The sequence below is a fragment of the Chelonoidis abingdonii genome, chromosome 22, assembly GCF_003597395.2.
Source record: "Chelonoidis abingdonii isolate Lonesome George chromosome 22, CheloAbing_2.0, whole genome shotgun sequence".
In the NCBI taxonomy this organism is placed as follows: Eukaryota; Metazoa; Chordata; order Testudines; family Testudinidae; genus Chelonoidis; species Chelonoidis abingdonii.
The window spans coordinates 21,796,777-21,812,617 of NC_133790.1; the positions used below are offsets into that span (position 1 = coordinate 21,796,777).

The 15,841-nt window shown below is 42.9% G+C and overlaps 1 protein-coding gene across 1 annotated transcript in view; it reads left to right on the plus strand.

The window, feature by feature from the left end:
* Window positions 1-10,620, plus strand: part of RSPH14 (radial spoke head 14 homolog) — a 193,736-nt gene extending 183,116 nt beyond the window's left edge. Inside the window, exons 4-7 of the mRNA XM_032801306.2 lie at window positions 2,931-3,156; window positions 6,637-6,773; window positions 7,888-8,843; window positions 8,882-10,620. Coding sequence (XP_032657197.1) covers window positions 2,931-3,156; window positions 6,637-6,773; window positions 7,888-8,126 — 602 coding nt within the window. The 3' untranslated portion in view covers window positions 8,127-8,843; window positions 8,882-10,620. The remainder of the gene's footprint in view (window positions 1-2,930; window positions 3,157-6,636; window positions 6,774-7,887; window positions 8,844-8,881) is intronic.
* Window positions 10,621-15,841: the final 5,221 nt, after the last annotated feature.

Consider the following 15,841-nt stretch of genomic DNA (forward strand, 5'->3'; position numbering starts at 1 on the left):
AAATGTGCTTTCTGTTTGAAAATATCACAGAGTAGCTATCACAGCAGCTCTACAGGAAGTAGATGGATGCTGCAGGAACCATCTGCTTGCAGGTCAAATCCTCCTCTGACATTGAAACCCCCAATTTTGCACATACAATTATTTGCACAGCAGACCTACATTTGCAAATAGTAGGAAGTTTTTGGCTATCCTAGTCTCAAGTGCCAGTGGGCTTATGGGGAGATTTTCCTCATCAACAACTATGGGAGCAGTTTTAAAGGGTGGTTTTTTGAAAGTTTCTCTCTCTCTCTACACAACTTACTTCCAAAGACCTTCAAAACATGTGGAGGCAGATTCTTGGGATCAGACCAGTGGGGGAAATATGGGTAGGTTAGCCCCAGGTTATAATTTAGCCTGCTCGCAGTTATTCCTGCAGGACCAGTTCTCTAGGGACCATGCTGCCAGCCAGGGGTTCTTGGCACACAAAGCACTCCCTGCTAAATCCCCACTGTTTTCCAGTCCCCCTCCTCCCCAACACAGTGCTATGACAAAGGAGCCAAAAGTCAGTGAGAGTCAGTGATGCAGACTTTTTTCCTTCATGAGGAGAATCTCTAGCTGGCCCATTAGAGAAACCTTTTGTTCCGTCAAAGCAACACAAATGGGATGGAACATGGGGCCAGAATCTGGTCATGAGTTTCTTTCTCCTCATGCCTGAAAAAGAAAGAGAATATTGATTAAAGAAAGGAAAATGGAAATCATGCTTAATTACAATATCATGCCTTGGCAACATGACTCCCCAGTGCAGTCACACTGATCTATGGCATTACAGAAGACATGTATATGCTCTCCCTACATCACTGTCCTGTCATCATACACAGTGCTCAGCTTAAAATATCACTTATTTGTAGCCTTCAACATAATTTTTGTGATTCCAATGTTCATTTTTTCCAACTTGATGGTTTTTGTACTCAACTGGCTTGCAAAGGTAGCAAAAGCTTTAATAACATCACTGTCACGGCTTCTTCTGCATTAGGAGAGTAAAGCCCAGCAAGCTAATGACATATGAAATTACTCAATGTCAGCAAGACCTCAGAAGTAGAGTAGAGGTTATTCTGTTCTATACATGAATAAAGGGCCATACTCTTAGGGTTGAACTGAGGGAATTTTTCCCATGGGTTACCAAAAGGTCACTGAAATCCTTTTCTAGTTATACTTGGGGGAAAGATCCATTTATCCCTGAATACGGCGATTGCTTTTAAGTAGCCTTGTTGCTTCTCATACACTGAACTTCTTTGTTCAACTACATATTAATCAATTCAAATGGAGCCACTTTTCTCTTAGTAACCAAAGAATTGTCTTAGCAACCAGACGCTGAGGATTTTGTTTCCACATAGTTGCTGGTGGACAATGTGTTCTCTTCTGCTTTCACTTTTCCATGGCAATGCTGTTTCAATGTTGGCTTACTATTGTCTAAGAAATGGAACGCTTAAGAGTAAGCCACTCAGCCCTTGCAGACAACTGGCTTGCTGGGCAGATCACAGCTGTGCTGTAGCCCAGCAAGATTATTCTTTCTAGGTGTCAAGGTTCCTTCCCCACTCTGAACTTCAGGGTACAGATATGGGGACCTGCATGGACACTTCTAAGTTTAATTACTAGCTTAGATCTGGTAACTCTGCCACCATCCAGAAATTTCAATGTCTGGATCACTTCTTGTCCCCCCCAAAACCTTCCCCTCCCTGGGCAGCCTTGAGAGGCTTCACCAATTCCCTGGTGAACACTGATCCAAATCCCTTGGATCTTAAAACAAGGAGAAATTAGCCATCCCCTCTCCTTTCCCCCCACTAATCCCTGGTGAATCCAAATCCAATCCCCTTGGATCTTAAAACAAGGAAAAATCAATCCGATCCTTAAAAAGAAAGCTTTTAATTAAACAAAAGTAAAAAAATCATCTCTGTAAAATCAGGATGGAAAATACTTTACAGGTTAATCAGATTCATATAGCCCAGAGGAACCACCTCTAGCCTTAGGTTCAAAGTTACAGCAAGCAGAGGTAAAAAGTTTCTCAGTGAAAAAAGGAACATTTACAAGCTGAGAAAACAAAAATAAAATTAATCCACCTTGCCTGGCTGTTACTTACAATTTTGAAACATGAGACTGATTCAGAAAGATTTGGAGAGCCTGGATTGACATCTGGTCCCTCTTAGTCCCAAGAGCAAACACACCCAAAACAAAAAGCACAAAAAAGACTTTCCTCCACCAAGATTTGAAAGTATCTTGTCCCCTTATTGGTCTTCTGGTCAGGTGTCAGCCAGGTTCACTGAGCTTCTTAACCCTTTACAGGTAAAAGAGGCATTAACCCTTAACTATCTGTTTATGACACTAGGAAATAGTGAAGTGCTGACTGCTGGGAAGCTCAAAGCCCCCTGTTTCTCCCAGTATAAATTATTGCAAGGAATGGTGTAAGGGAGCACACAGCTATTCCACCCCTGTAATCTCTCAGCAGGAGTTATTATAGGGACAAATATTGCACTTGTGGATATTGGGAACATCAGAGCAACTGTAACTTGAGCCTTGCCTGGGTTGATATCATTGTAGGAACAGGCATGCGCTGTGGCAGTAGATAATTTGTTGCCTCTCTTAAAAAAATGACACTGGACAGAATAAGGTTGAAGGGAATGACTCTGCAAGAGAATACATTTGAGAAAACTATAAACTACTTAGAGTTTGCAAATGGAGGTGAAATTTGCCAAATAAATCCTGGGGAAATGTTGGAGGAGTGCTGGTAAAGTGTCTACTGTTACAATAGTCTCCATCTCTCTCAAACTCACACTATTGTGGGGACAGAAATAGCTGGGTCATTTTAATTGTGGTAGCAAATTTCAAAATGTTGATTGAAGCATTAAATGCCTTAGCACTTTCAGTCCAAGTTTCCTTTCTATCTCTGCCTGCAGGTGCTGTTGGCATAGTGGAAAGCAATTTGATTTCTTCACTTGTTCTTAAACTGAAAACTGAGCTGGATGAAATCCAAGAGTTGATACTGGACACACTCTCTGGCTGCCTGTGTGTAGAGGCTTTTGAAGCTCTAGCAACAGGCGCTGTTCCCATTCTGAAGGAAAAGCTCACTCATCCATCAGTGGCCATCAGGAGCAAAGCTGCCCGTGCCCTTTTGGGAATTAGGTAAGGGAAAGAAAGGAGTATGCACATGTGTTGTTCCAAGACAGTATCTGTCTACTGATTGAGTCCTGGGCACTAATTTGCAGTTGTACCACCTTACACTTTAAACTTGTCACATGTCACTTTGCAAAGTAACATCAGGCTAAATGTGTACATGGACTTAGCTGCTCTGGTGTTGGCGATTCAGTAGATGGCACTGTTCCCTCCCACCCCTGCCACTCATGTTAGTAGTGAGCTAATGCCCCTGCATGGTGCTAAGCAGTGCAGCACTGCTGGAAGTACCATTTTGTATATGAGACAGGATAGAACCAAAATCCTGATAATTTGTGATCACTAGTCAATCCCATAACAACTTTTTGCAAAAGGAGGAATGTTAGAATAAACTAATTATTTTTTGCCTACCTAAATTTTCAGTTGGGTACAGCATTCTTCATCTCCTGTTATAAACTTTGTGTCATATTTGTTCCAATGTTCAGTTAAATAGTTGCTATATTTTATCCTAGAGTGGCTGCATTTCCCCGTGTATACTTTGTATATCAGTTAGTTAAGTCGGTAAAGCATTTCACAATCTTTGGAGTAAAATATACAATATAAATGCAAGTTGTTGTTAATAAAACCATGCAGTATGGTGAAGGATAACATATTTGGTCACTATGGTATAATACAATTCAATATAATAATCTTCCATGGAAATGGCATCGTTTATGAAAACTACCATGCTACGTTCAGCCCAAACACATGCTGAATTGGGAGCTACAGTATGGCACAGCCTCTTAAAGAAATGAGATCTGTGCACTCAGAACCATTCTGTGGCTCTTTATTTAACTTAAATTCATCATTCACAGAGTACAGGTCTCATCTTACTCTGGGGTTATGTTCCGCAGTCAGCGCATAAAGCGAAAATCGCATATAGTCAAAATTACATTGAGTGTAATGGCAGGCAGAATCGCCCGCACTACAGAGAAACAATATTTAAATTGTTATTTTTTCTTTTTTGTTGTTTTTTCTTGTTTTTGCCAACCGCGTAAAGTGGAAATCATGGGTGTTAAATGTGCCTAAGATGCGCCAGACCTGTACACCAGTAAGAGTTTTTAATGAGTCAAACCCAAGAGTTCAGCTACAAGCCTGCATCAAGGCAAGGACTTTGTATTTTATGTTATTTGTGAGGCACCACATTTAACATTTAGAGTATTAGATAATATGAACACTTGGCTTCTGTGCTCACTGTTAGTATCACAGTATCCCAACCCCAGTGCTCACTGTTAGTATCACCAGAATACCTCAATGAGCTATACTACTATATAGAATCATAGGACTGGAAGGGACCTTTAGAGGTCATCTAGTCCAATCCCCTGCACTCATGGCAGGACTAAGTATTATCTAGACCATCCCTGACAGATATTTGTCTAACTTGCTCTTAAAAATCTCCAATGATGGAGATTCCACAACCTTCCTAGGCAATTTATCCCAGTGCTTCACCACCCTGACCGGAAGTTTTTCCTAATGTCCAACCTAAAAGGCCCTTTTTGCAATTTAAGGCCACTGCTTCTTGTCCTATCCTCAGAGGTTAATGAGAATTTTTTTCTCCCTCCTCCTTGTAACAACCTTTTATGTACTTAAACTGTTATGCCCCCCCCTCCCCCTCTTCTCCAGACCCAATGTTTTAAATCTCCCCTTATAGGTCATGTTTTCTAGAACTGTAATAGTCCAGAGGAGAGCAACAAAATTTTTCTCCAATCTGTCCACATCTTTCCTGAAATGTGGCACCCAGAACTGGACACAATACTCCAGTTGAGGCCTAATCAGCGCAGAGTAAAGCTGATGCATTACTTCTCGTGTCTTGCTTACAGCATTCCTGCTAATACATCCCAGATTGATGTTGCTTTCCCCCCCCCCCCGTAATGTTACACTGTTCACTCATATTTAGCTTGTGATCCACTATGACCCCCAGATCCCTGTCCACAGTACTACATCCTAGGCAGTCATTTCCCATTTTGTATGTGTGCAACTGATTGTTTCTTCCTAAGTGAAGTACTTTGCATTTATCTTTATTGAATTTCATCCTATTTACTTCAGACCATTTCTCAAGATCATTTTCAATTTTAATCCTATCTGACAAAGCACTTGCAACCCCGTCCGCAAACTTTATAAGTGTACTCTCTATGCCGTTCTTTAAATCACTGATGAAGATATTGAACAGAACTGGACCCAGAACTGATCCTTGAGGAACCCACTTGATATGCCCTTTTAGCTTGACTGTGAACCACTGATAACTACTCTCTGGGAACAGTGTTCCAACCAGTTATGCCCCCATCTTATAGTAATTCCATCTAGACTGCATTTCCCTAGTTTGTTTATGAGAAGGTCATGCGACACAGTATCAAAAGCTTCACTAACATCAAGATACACCACATCTACAGCTTCCCCCCATCCACAAGGCTTGTTACCCTGTCAAAGAAAGCTATCAGGTTGGTTTAACATGATTTGTTCTTGACAAATCCATGCTGACTGTTACTTATCACCTTATTATCATCTAGATATTTACACATTGATTGCCTAATTACGTGCTCCATTATCTTTCCGGGTACAGAAGTTAAGCTGCCTGGTCGGTAATTCCCCCGATTGTCCTTATTTCCCTTTTTATAGATGGGCATGATATTTGCCCTTTTCCAGTCTTATGGAATCTTTCCCGTCTTCCATGACTTTTCAAAGATAATTGCTAATGGCTCAGATATCTCCTCAGACAGCTCCTTGAGTATTCCAGGATGCATTTCATCAGGCCCTGGTGACGTATTTTAGCCTCTGAGCCTTCTCATTTTCACTGGCATTTGCTATGTTAGATGTCCAATCACTGCCAACCTTTTTGGTGAAAACTGAAACAAAAATGTCATTTAACACTTATGCCATTTCCACATTTTCTGTTATTGTTCCCTCCCACCCCACCCCCATTGCGTAACAGGCTTACTCTGTCTTTGGTCTTCCTTTTGCTTCTAATATATATGTAGAATGTTTTCTTGTTATCCTTTATGCCTCTAGCTTGTTTAATCTTGTTTTGTGCCTTGGCCTTCCTAATTTTTCCCTACTTACTTGTGTAATTTGTTTATATTCACCCTTTGTAATTTGACTTAATTTTCACTTTATGTTGGACTCTTTTTTGAGTTTCAAATCACTGAAGCTTTCCTGCTTAAGCCAGGGTGGTCTCTTGCCATATTTCCTATCTTTCCTATGCACTGAGCATGTAGTTTCAACAGTAACCACTCTGCCACAAACTGACCTCTCCCTTGTCCGATTTGTAACTCTGGCATGGGTGTTTAAAGTGCCCGCTAACATTCAGAATAATCTGGCTCCAAACAGAACAGAAGAGAATTCTGCATCAGCATTCTTGTCATGAAATGAAGGGAGGAAATGGTAGGTGGCTGTAGTCAGTTGTACTGATTGTTGACATAGGTTCAAGAAAGCACGTTAACCTTCTCTCTTCCTCAGTGTCCCTCTGGAAGGAAAAAATATTGTGTGGGATGAAGAGGTTATCCCAGTGCTGATCAGCCTGTTGGAGGATTCAGATCCTGAGGTCCGAGCTAATGCAGCAGGAGCACTGATGTATGCCACCATTACGACCCAAGGTGAGAGAAGCAGCTCCTGCTGGGGATACTTCCTGTAAAGCAGAGCATTTCTCATTCCGCTATCAGACTAGTGCTATTTGATCAGCTGGCAGTTTTATTTCATAACTTTCTTAGATACATTAAAAAAATCTAGGTTCAGATAAATGCTAAACTTGTTGCAGAAACTAGCAAAAACAGGACACTTCATTAAGTCTGTCCCTCAGCTACTTTGTTCACCCATAGTGTCTAGGTATTGCAATATAGTTGGTTTGATCACCTCCACTGGCTCCGGGAAATGTATGTCAGACCTACCTGTGGCTGGGGAAGATTCTTTCTGGCAGAGGGCAAGTAATGGTTATAGCACCACCCTCCCTGAAAGGTGCTGCTAGGGAGAGGAGGAAGCCTTAAGTTCAGGTCAGAGTCCCACAACAGCAACTGCCCTGGGAATGCTTTGAACCTGCAATCCTTAGCTGAGAGCAGGAGTGCCTAAGTTTTCCATTACTTTCCTGTAGTGTTCAGAAGGTACCATTTTCCCCACTACCGGGGAGTGGAGGAGTTATCATCAAAGTCAGATACATGACTTTGAAAACACTAACGGGTAACTTTTCAGTGTGCTGAACTTGTAATTGAACATACAAGAATCCTTAATAACAGTAATTGTGTTTCAATCCTCCTCTGCAAAAGCCCCCCTTGCTCTGGAAGATGACACAGGAGTGGATCTAAGTATTTACTCAGAATGTCTTAGAAAAGAAAAGAAATGTAGGGTGCTCCGGAGGACATTTGCCCTGAGAAATTTTTTCTTATCATATGGTGGCTCTTGAGATCTAAGTGATTCTTTTAAGAGTAAAATAAATAAAACGGAAAGTAGGGGGAGTTAACTTAAGTAGTGGGATTGCTCTCTTAAGAATAAAAAATGGAGGTTTATTGTGGTCTCTAATAGAGATGGGCTGAACCAAAACCCACAGCTGTCAGCAGTATCAAATATTGAAGTGTTCAAAATCTACAACCAGAGCTGGAGATAGAGCTAGCTCCCTTTCTAGTGTGTGGTCATGGTTTATTAACAGGTTCGTGCTTGTTAAGTGGTTATTTTATTATATTCAATAACAGATTTGAAATCCAATTATTTTTTGCTCAGGGAAATATGCAGCCCTTAGTGCAGATGCCATTCCACCTTTACTGAAGCTGGTTGATGATGAAACCAGCAAAGTACGCTTGAATGCAATCAAAACCCTGACCATGCTGTCTGAGGCACCTGAGGGTCGCAAGACACTACTGAACCATGTGGACCTCTTTCAAGGGCAGCTGAATGACTCCAGTGAGGCTGTAAGCAGAGCAGCAAAAATTGCCATCAAAGTCATCGAGTGGAAACCTTAAACCCAGGGCATCATAAAGCAATAAAATATCAGCAAACCCCTTGCAGATTGTGTGACCCAGATTTTTTCTTAAATGTTCTGTATTAAATCCCTACCTGTTCTAGCATGTGAAGAGTTCTACTTCAGCTACAACTGCTCCTCAGTATTTCTGCATGTAGAAATCTACAGGGAACAGTGTGGTCTTGGGGTTAGAATAGGGCACAGGGAGTCCCTGAAATATTTACTTTATTACTCCAGCATGGCCATTCTGTGCAACTATCTTTTACCTGTGATAAGTGAAGGTGCTATAGCTGGGGGTTACATTCCACCTTGTACCTTCTCTGTCTTCTACAAGGCACCAAAGTGAATTGCATGCAATGTTGCCATCCCTCAAATTGGAAACAAGCATTCTAGAATTTGAAACCTTCTCAGGGGTTCATTTTTCCCAGAGCTCAGTAGCATTTTGTGAAGGAGACCAACCCCTCATTCCCTCTCATTGAGCTCCTTGGCATAAGCCAAAGGGAATCAACCTATCTTGGAACACCCTAACATTCCCTGAAAGATGTCACACCTTCAGAGCCCCTTAGCATCTTCTGCAGGGACTGCCCAATCCTGGAACTCTTTGACTGCTTATGCTTCTCCAGGTGATTTTTCTGTGACATCTCTTGAGTGGAGACTACCATCCACTATGGCAATATGCATCTTCTGAAGACTCCATGCGTTCCATTATCTCCATGATGTTCTTTGATGAAGCCTAAATCTGTCTTGATAGTTCAGTCCATTTTCTGAAGAGGGGAAGGAGGGCAGGTTACATAGATACACCTAATTGGACATTATTCAGCTGATAAAGCCCAACTTTTCAGTACAAAATTACAGATGGTCCAGAATAAACCCTCCAGAACCAAACTCACTTCACACTTTTGGAGGGAGGAGCACCACAATCCAGATCCAATCCAAATTTTGCAGCTAGCCCCATCCTGTGCTTCGCAGTGGTCCAGAAGCACTTTCAGTACAGGGCACTCCCTGTTAGTACTGTTGGAACCACTGAGAGACCTACAAAAGTTTTTGTGGTGACTGCCGCAGATAAGGGAGATTGAGATTTCCTTACCTGGACAACTGGCTGCTCACGGGTTGGTCCTACCAAAAGATACAGGCAATTACCGCAGCCACATTCAGTTCTTTCATTCTGTAGGACTTCAAGTCAATTTAGACAAGTTCATACTGACACCCTTGAAAACCATACAGTGTGTTAGAGCAGACCTGAACTTTACTCATGGCAAGGGCCTACTTACCTTTGGACTGATTCCTAGCCATGAAGGATCTCATCAGCCAGCTTAATTTCAGCCCTCCTCCTACAGCCTGATCTGCTTGGTTCATAGATGGCATACATGATGGCATTCTCCTATGTCACTCCTGCATCTATAATGTCTTCATATCTGGTTATGGACAATCTATGCCCCAAGCAGGAGCTCTCTAGACAAGAAGCTCTCTCTTCCTCAAGACATACTGGCATTGCTCACATGGTGGGAAAAGAGACAGTATGTGTGGGGGTCCCTTTTGTTCCTGTACTACCTACAAAGACTTATCACAGATGCCTCCCTACTAGCTTGGGGGTATCTCGATGGCCAGATAGCCTGAGGCTCCTGGTCCCCACAGGAATCCAGACAACATATCAACCTTAGGCTTTGAGCAGTTCTCAAAGCATGCAAGACATTCCTGCCCATCTATGCCCCAAATTCTTCATAGAAATTTTGTTATAATGTGATTATAGCATATCTGAGATGTATTTTTTGCAAGAGGGGTCTTGTGAGACACCATTGGAAAGGTTATGATTTACTGAATATGATCATCCTATTTGTATGCATGTATCATTTTTGTATCTAAAGTTAGGAATATTGACTATACATCTGTACTACAAAAGTGTTTGCACCTGGGGAACACCCGCCAAACAGAATGCAATCAGTCTGGTTGATTAGCTGGGGACCAGTCAATGGACCATTAGCAAGAACAATAGATCTTTGAAGATGCTAATCTCTTACCTTCCTGGGATGCTATAAATAGCCTTTGACTCATGTGTGCTTTGACACTACAGGGTCATGTGATCATGTCACCTGGTACTGGACTCCATGATAGAATACCAGTATTTTTCCACGGGGGGGATGGACCACACTGTAAAATCAAAGGATTCCAGCCATATATAAAACCTATTTAAGGCAGGGGAGTGACATAATGAGCATTTCTTCTTCACCGAATCCCCACCCAGGATGACTGCTGTGAACATCTAAGAAACAAAGACAAGGCTGCAGGGGAAGAGCTGAGTCCAGGGTGGAGAGAGAACTACCTGGAATTTTAAGCTGCAAGAAAGAGCAGTTTCCCTGCAAAAACCTCTGCAATCTGTCTAAAACAACATTTAGGGTGAGAAAGTACTACTTGTAACCAGTTTCTTTAGTATTAAGTTTAACTTGCATGTTTGTTTCATTTGCTGGGTAATCTGCTTTGATCTGTTTGCTAACCCTTATAGTCACTTGAAATCTATTTTTGTAGTTAATAAACTTGCTTTTGTTTTCTCTGAAACCAGTTTGTGGAATTCATAACTGGGGGATAAAAAGCTGTGCAGATCTTCCTCCACACTGCGGGAGGGAGTGAATGTCATGAGCGTACGCTGTACAGTTCTCTGTGCGGCGCAGGATGATACAATTTTGGGTTTACACTCCAGAGGGGGTGTGCACTGGAGTGCTGGGAAATTCCCTATCTGAAGCCTACCCATGCAGAGCTCATTCCAGCGTCTGTCTTTCTGCAGCTGGGGGTGTCCCTACCTGTGTGTGCTGGAGGAGACTTGAGGGCCTGGCTCGGCAGGACAGTGTAAGGGAGCCCAGGCTGGTGGAACAGGTGAGCTCAGTGGTACGTCAGTACATCAGGTGGTACCTCGGAAGGTGGGGGGTAATCCATCACACCATCATTATATTCATACTTGTCCATGTCAGGTCAGTCAACATGACCACCATCTACTGTATAAACAAGCAGGGACGAGTGAGATTTCCCACTTTGTTTGAAGACAATCTGCCTTTGGAACCAGTGCATCAGATCACCCTCTCAGCTGTAGACATCCCAGGGCTAACGAATTTATGGATAGACAGCCTCAGCAGGCATTTCCGCATGGGTCGCAAACGGGAACTTCACCCAGCAATAGGGCATCCCATCTTGGGATCTCTTCAACCCAGCACAACAAAAAGTGTTCAGTTTATTATTCCTGGACTACCAAAGGCTTCAACCTCAGAAGGGGCACATTGCAGGTACAGTTGTCAAAACTGCTCATATGTGCCATGCCTCCCATCCCTTCTGCTTCCTCAGGTTCTCAGGAAGATCAAACTTGACAGAGTGACAGTGATTCTCATGGCACCCTGGTGGCCTCGGCAGTTTTGGTTCACCACCATACAACTACTAGTCTTTTGCCCATGCATCCTCCTGCAGTCATTTCAGGGGCTTCTGTCCCGGAATGAGGGCAGGGTGAGCCAACTCAATTCAGCATCTCTACTGACAGTGAGACTTTTCGATGGATAGTGAGCCTAGCGCGAGCCTGCTCTGTGGGAGTTCAAGCCATCCTCCAGAACAGCAGGAAAGCCACTTCACAAAAATGCTACTTTGCGAAATGGAAACGATTCTCCTGTTGGTGCCTGTAGCATCGCTTATGTGCACAGACATCAGCTATCACTCTCGTACTGCCATTTCTTCTCTCGCTAAAGATATTTGGTTTGGCGGCTATTGGCACTTTCCACTCCTGGGTGAAAGGCTGCTTTGTTTTTACTCATCCCATTACTGCAAAGTTCCTAAAGGGCATCATAAGGACATTTTCTCCAGTTTTGAAACCAGTCCCTGCCTGGGACCTCAACCTCGTCCTTTCTGCCCTTCTGGGACAACCTTTTGAATCTTTAGCTTCTTGTTTCATCCTGCACCTGTCCTTCAAAGTTGCCTTTCTGATGGCTATTACCTCTGCCAGAAGGATAGGGGAACTTGGACCCCTTAAGGCAGACCCACTTTATACTATTTTTCACAAGGACAAAGTTTCTTTACACCTACATCCTAAGATTATACCTAAGGTGCCATCTGAATTTTACCTTAACCAATCTGAATACCTCTGCTGTGTCATCATGAAAGCCCCTCCTCCTCAAACTGTCAGGGCCCATTCTATGAAAGCTCAAGCTGCAACTGTAGCTTCCTTACAGGGAATTCCCCTCTCAAAGACATGCAGAGCAGTCACTTGGAACTCCCTACACATTCACCAGGCATGATGCTCTGGTCCAAGCTTTGGCCACAGATGCCTCCTTTGCTCAGCGATCCCCGATTCTGTGGTACAGCATACTTCCTCGCACTACCACCTCAGTGAGTAGTGCTTGGGAGTCACCCACAATAAATAACTGTCAGGACCATCACTTCAAAAAGAAAGGAAAGATTACTCGTCTTAGAGTAGCTGCGGTCTTTGAGATGTGTGGTCCCAATTGGTATTCACAACCCACCCTCCTTCCTCTCTCTGTAGAGTCAGAACTGGGGTTCTGCGCTGCCCTTTATGTCAGTCTGCGCTGCCCTTTATGCCCTCACATGGAAGCACAACGCACAGGGCACAGGCATGGACCAACAGACACTGCTATTAAAGAATTTCCAATCCTGGGCACACAGAGCATGTGTGCACCTACAATTAATAGCCATAGGGACCACACATCTTAAAACTGCAATTACTATAAGGTAAGAGTAACCTTCCTATTTTCTTGCAATAGGAGAAATTGATCCCTACATGATCCATTCTCTCCCTCTTTCAGTACGAGTTCCTTTCCCTTCCTTTTCTTAGCTGAACAAGCAGTAACCAATTACCATTACAAGCATTTCCTTTAAACTTCCTGAACTGCCCTGTCTATTCTTGGAAACTGCCCCATTACTGACAATTGACAGAGACTTGATGGGACATGCATTCTGTAAAGATGCCAATAGCCATCTTGTCCAGTCTGCACTAGTAGTTAAATAATTTTCAACACAGTTTCAAGGGGTTCCATTGCTAACAGCAGCAGTCAGCAATAGAGCATTTTCCCACTTTAGACAGAACTTAAGATGAGAACATACCAGGAATGCAGGATAAGGATAGAGCTAAATCAATCTATCCCATAAAAACACAGGAATTACCATACCACTTTAAAACAATGGTCCATCTAAGTCACTGGTACATACCAGATGCATCAGCGGCAGGTGTAAACCTTCACTGTGGACAATTCTGCAATAACTTCCTATGGGCACATTTTCTGCCTAACCCCAGAAAGTTAATGGTTAGCATATGCCCTGAAGCACAAAAGTTTTATATCCCTTACATATTTTAACCTAGTTAATTTACCTGTGGATATACATTCTTTTCCTAATAAATAGCTATTGAATTTTGTAATGCTACTAAGCTCTTTACTCTATATTTAATATATTCTGGAAGTGAGTTCCACAGGTTGGTTATGCATTGTTTCTGTTACTCTTTCAGCACCCTATGGAACAATATTTGCCCAAGCATGAGTGGAAGGACTAGACATTATGATCTATCATTTGAGTGTAAAAAACAAACAAATAATCAAATCAGTTAGTTTGTTTTTTTTCCTCAAAAAAAGATGCCACAACAACAAAACCCCTCAAAGGCTGAAAAAAAAATAAATGTTGAAATTACTTTTATAAATGAATGGATGAAATAAACAGTATAGTGAAAAAAACAGTATAGTGAATTGAAGACGATAATTCCCTACTTTGGAAGAAATTCTTCCCTGAATTTTCCTTGTACTAATTCACCACTTTTAAAAAATCTCCCTGTTCACAGAAATGAAAATAACATAATATTTACCTGAGCAGCTCTGAGTAAAAATGCTGCCAAGCAACACAAATATTGACTTAAGGAAACAAAATTTGTGAACTCTGGACTCCATTGGTTCCTGTTTTAAAAGCTGAGTGATAGTTGTTAAAGAACAGAAAAGAGAGTTAGGGATCAGCTTACTCACTACAGAACCAAGGTGGGTCACTCCAGAAATGCTACAACTATGTCTGTCCTGGCAATTGCCAGTCCTTACTTTCAGAAGCCGATGGAGAAATTTAAGTGAACAAACAGAAGATAGTCTAATAGAGAATGCCCAAGTGGGGATGAGTCACTGTACAGTCTGCTGAGAGTTGTTTTTGCCTTGACTCAAATGGTCTCACTCGCTCATTGTGTTTTTCAGTTAGTGACAAATTGTAGCAAAAAGGAAGATGCATTATCCACAAGAAGGGCTAATTTGCCAAAGCTTCTCATCTGCTACAGCTGCCCAGAGCTGCCATGTGAGCAGCTTTAGTGCCAATCCAGGGGGTAGCCCTATCTCAGCGACTATGGAAGCAATCAAAGGGATTTGAATGTGCAGCTTGACCAAAGGGAATTTCTTATTCTCTTATAAAGATATCTGAGTCAACTGGAAATGGTTTCTCTGCCTGGGATCCTGGCTGAACTGCTGTGTGCTCTGTAAAGCACTTCACAAACTTATGGAACATACATGTAATAAATAATTATAAAACCTGAGAGTGCCCAGTTCACGAAGAGAAAGCCAAGCTTAATAACCAGGGAGTTTTGCAGTAAATATCAAGGGGCTTGTCGGAGGTTCACCTCTCACCACTGGGCTGGTGCCCCCTACTGGTCACTTTGGGGATTAGCTTGAAGCCGATGCCTATGTCCACAGTTTGCACACCGTCACTTTGCCTCTCTGTCCGGTCTGTGGCCTATCAGCCTCAGGAACTGCCACATCCTCTTTGCGACTCAGCCCTCCAGCTAGATCACTCTGTTTCTCCCGCTTCTGGGAGGGGAGTACAACTGTCCAATAGTCCACCTGTTTCCTCAGTGGCAAGTGGGAGGAACCCCAGCCCACCCACTAATCGGGATTCCAAAACAGAAACCCTATAGATAGCAGCATCTTGCTGTGACTCCTTACCTTCTCCCAATGCTGCTCGGTCTCCTTTGCCCACTTATCCATGGCCCCAGCACCTTCTTCGCCCTTATCTCAGGGCATTCAGCTACCCAGTGTCAGCAGCCAGCCAGGAGCTCCCTCTTGCTCCCATTGGTCCCTGCTAGCAATTGGTCTGTCCAAGGTGCTGCAGGTCTCTCAGCCTGCTCGAGAGACACTCTTCACTCCTTGATCTCCCAGCAACTCACCCTGCTCTGCACTGCAGCTCCTCTTATATGGGCCTGGATTGGCAGCTTCCTGCAGCCCTTCTCTAATTGACTGTGCTCCACATAGCCTCTCTATGCTACTTGGAGGACTCACCTCCACTACTCTTTCCTGGAGAAAGGGTATGGTAGGAGTCTGGAGCCTCCCTTAAGTCTTTCCTCTCCCTGTGTGGGGTTGGCACCCCACCACAGGGCTAAAGAGAATACTCATCTCCACATACTGTCATTAGTTGCAGCGGTATCATAACAATGAGAATTCTTCCCTAATGCCATATTTTCCATTGATACATCAAATATAAATAATCAGTTAGTTTATGAAGCAGTAAGATCCCAAGAGTGAGCTTCAAATGATTGCCATCCCACAGTGAGAGGAGGTTTGCTGGTGTCAGGCTTTAAATATTACTTCCGGACGGATGACTTACAAGGGTTGGTGACTTGGTTTCAAGACAATAGACGTGTTACATTACTAGAGGGGAATGTTGATCCCTACTCGGGAAACAAGAAGTCCATACTATACAGACCTGGGTCTT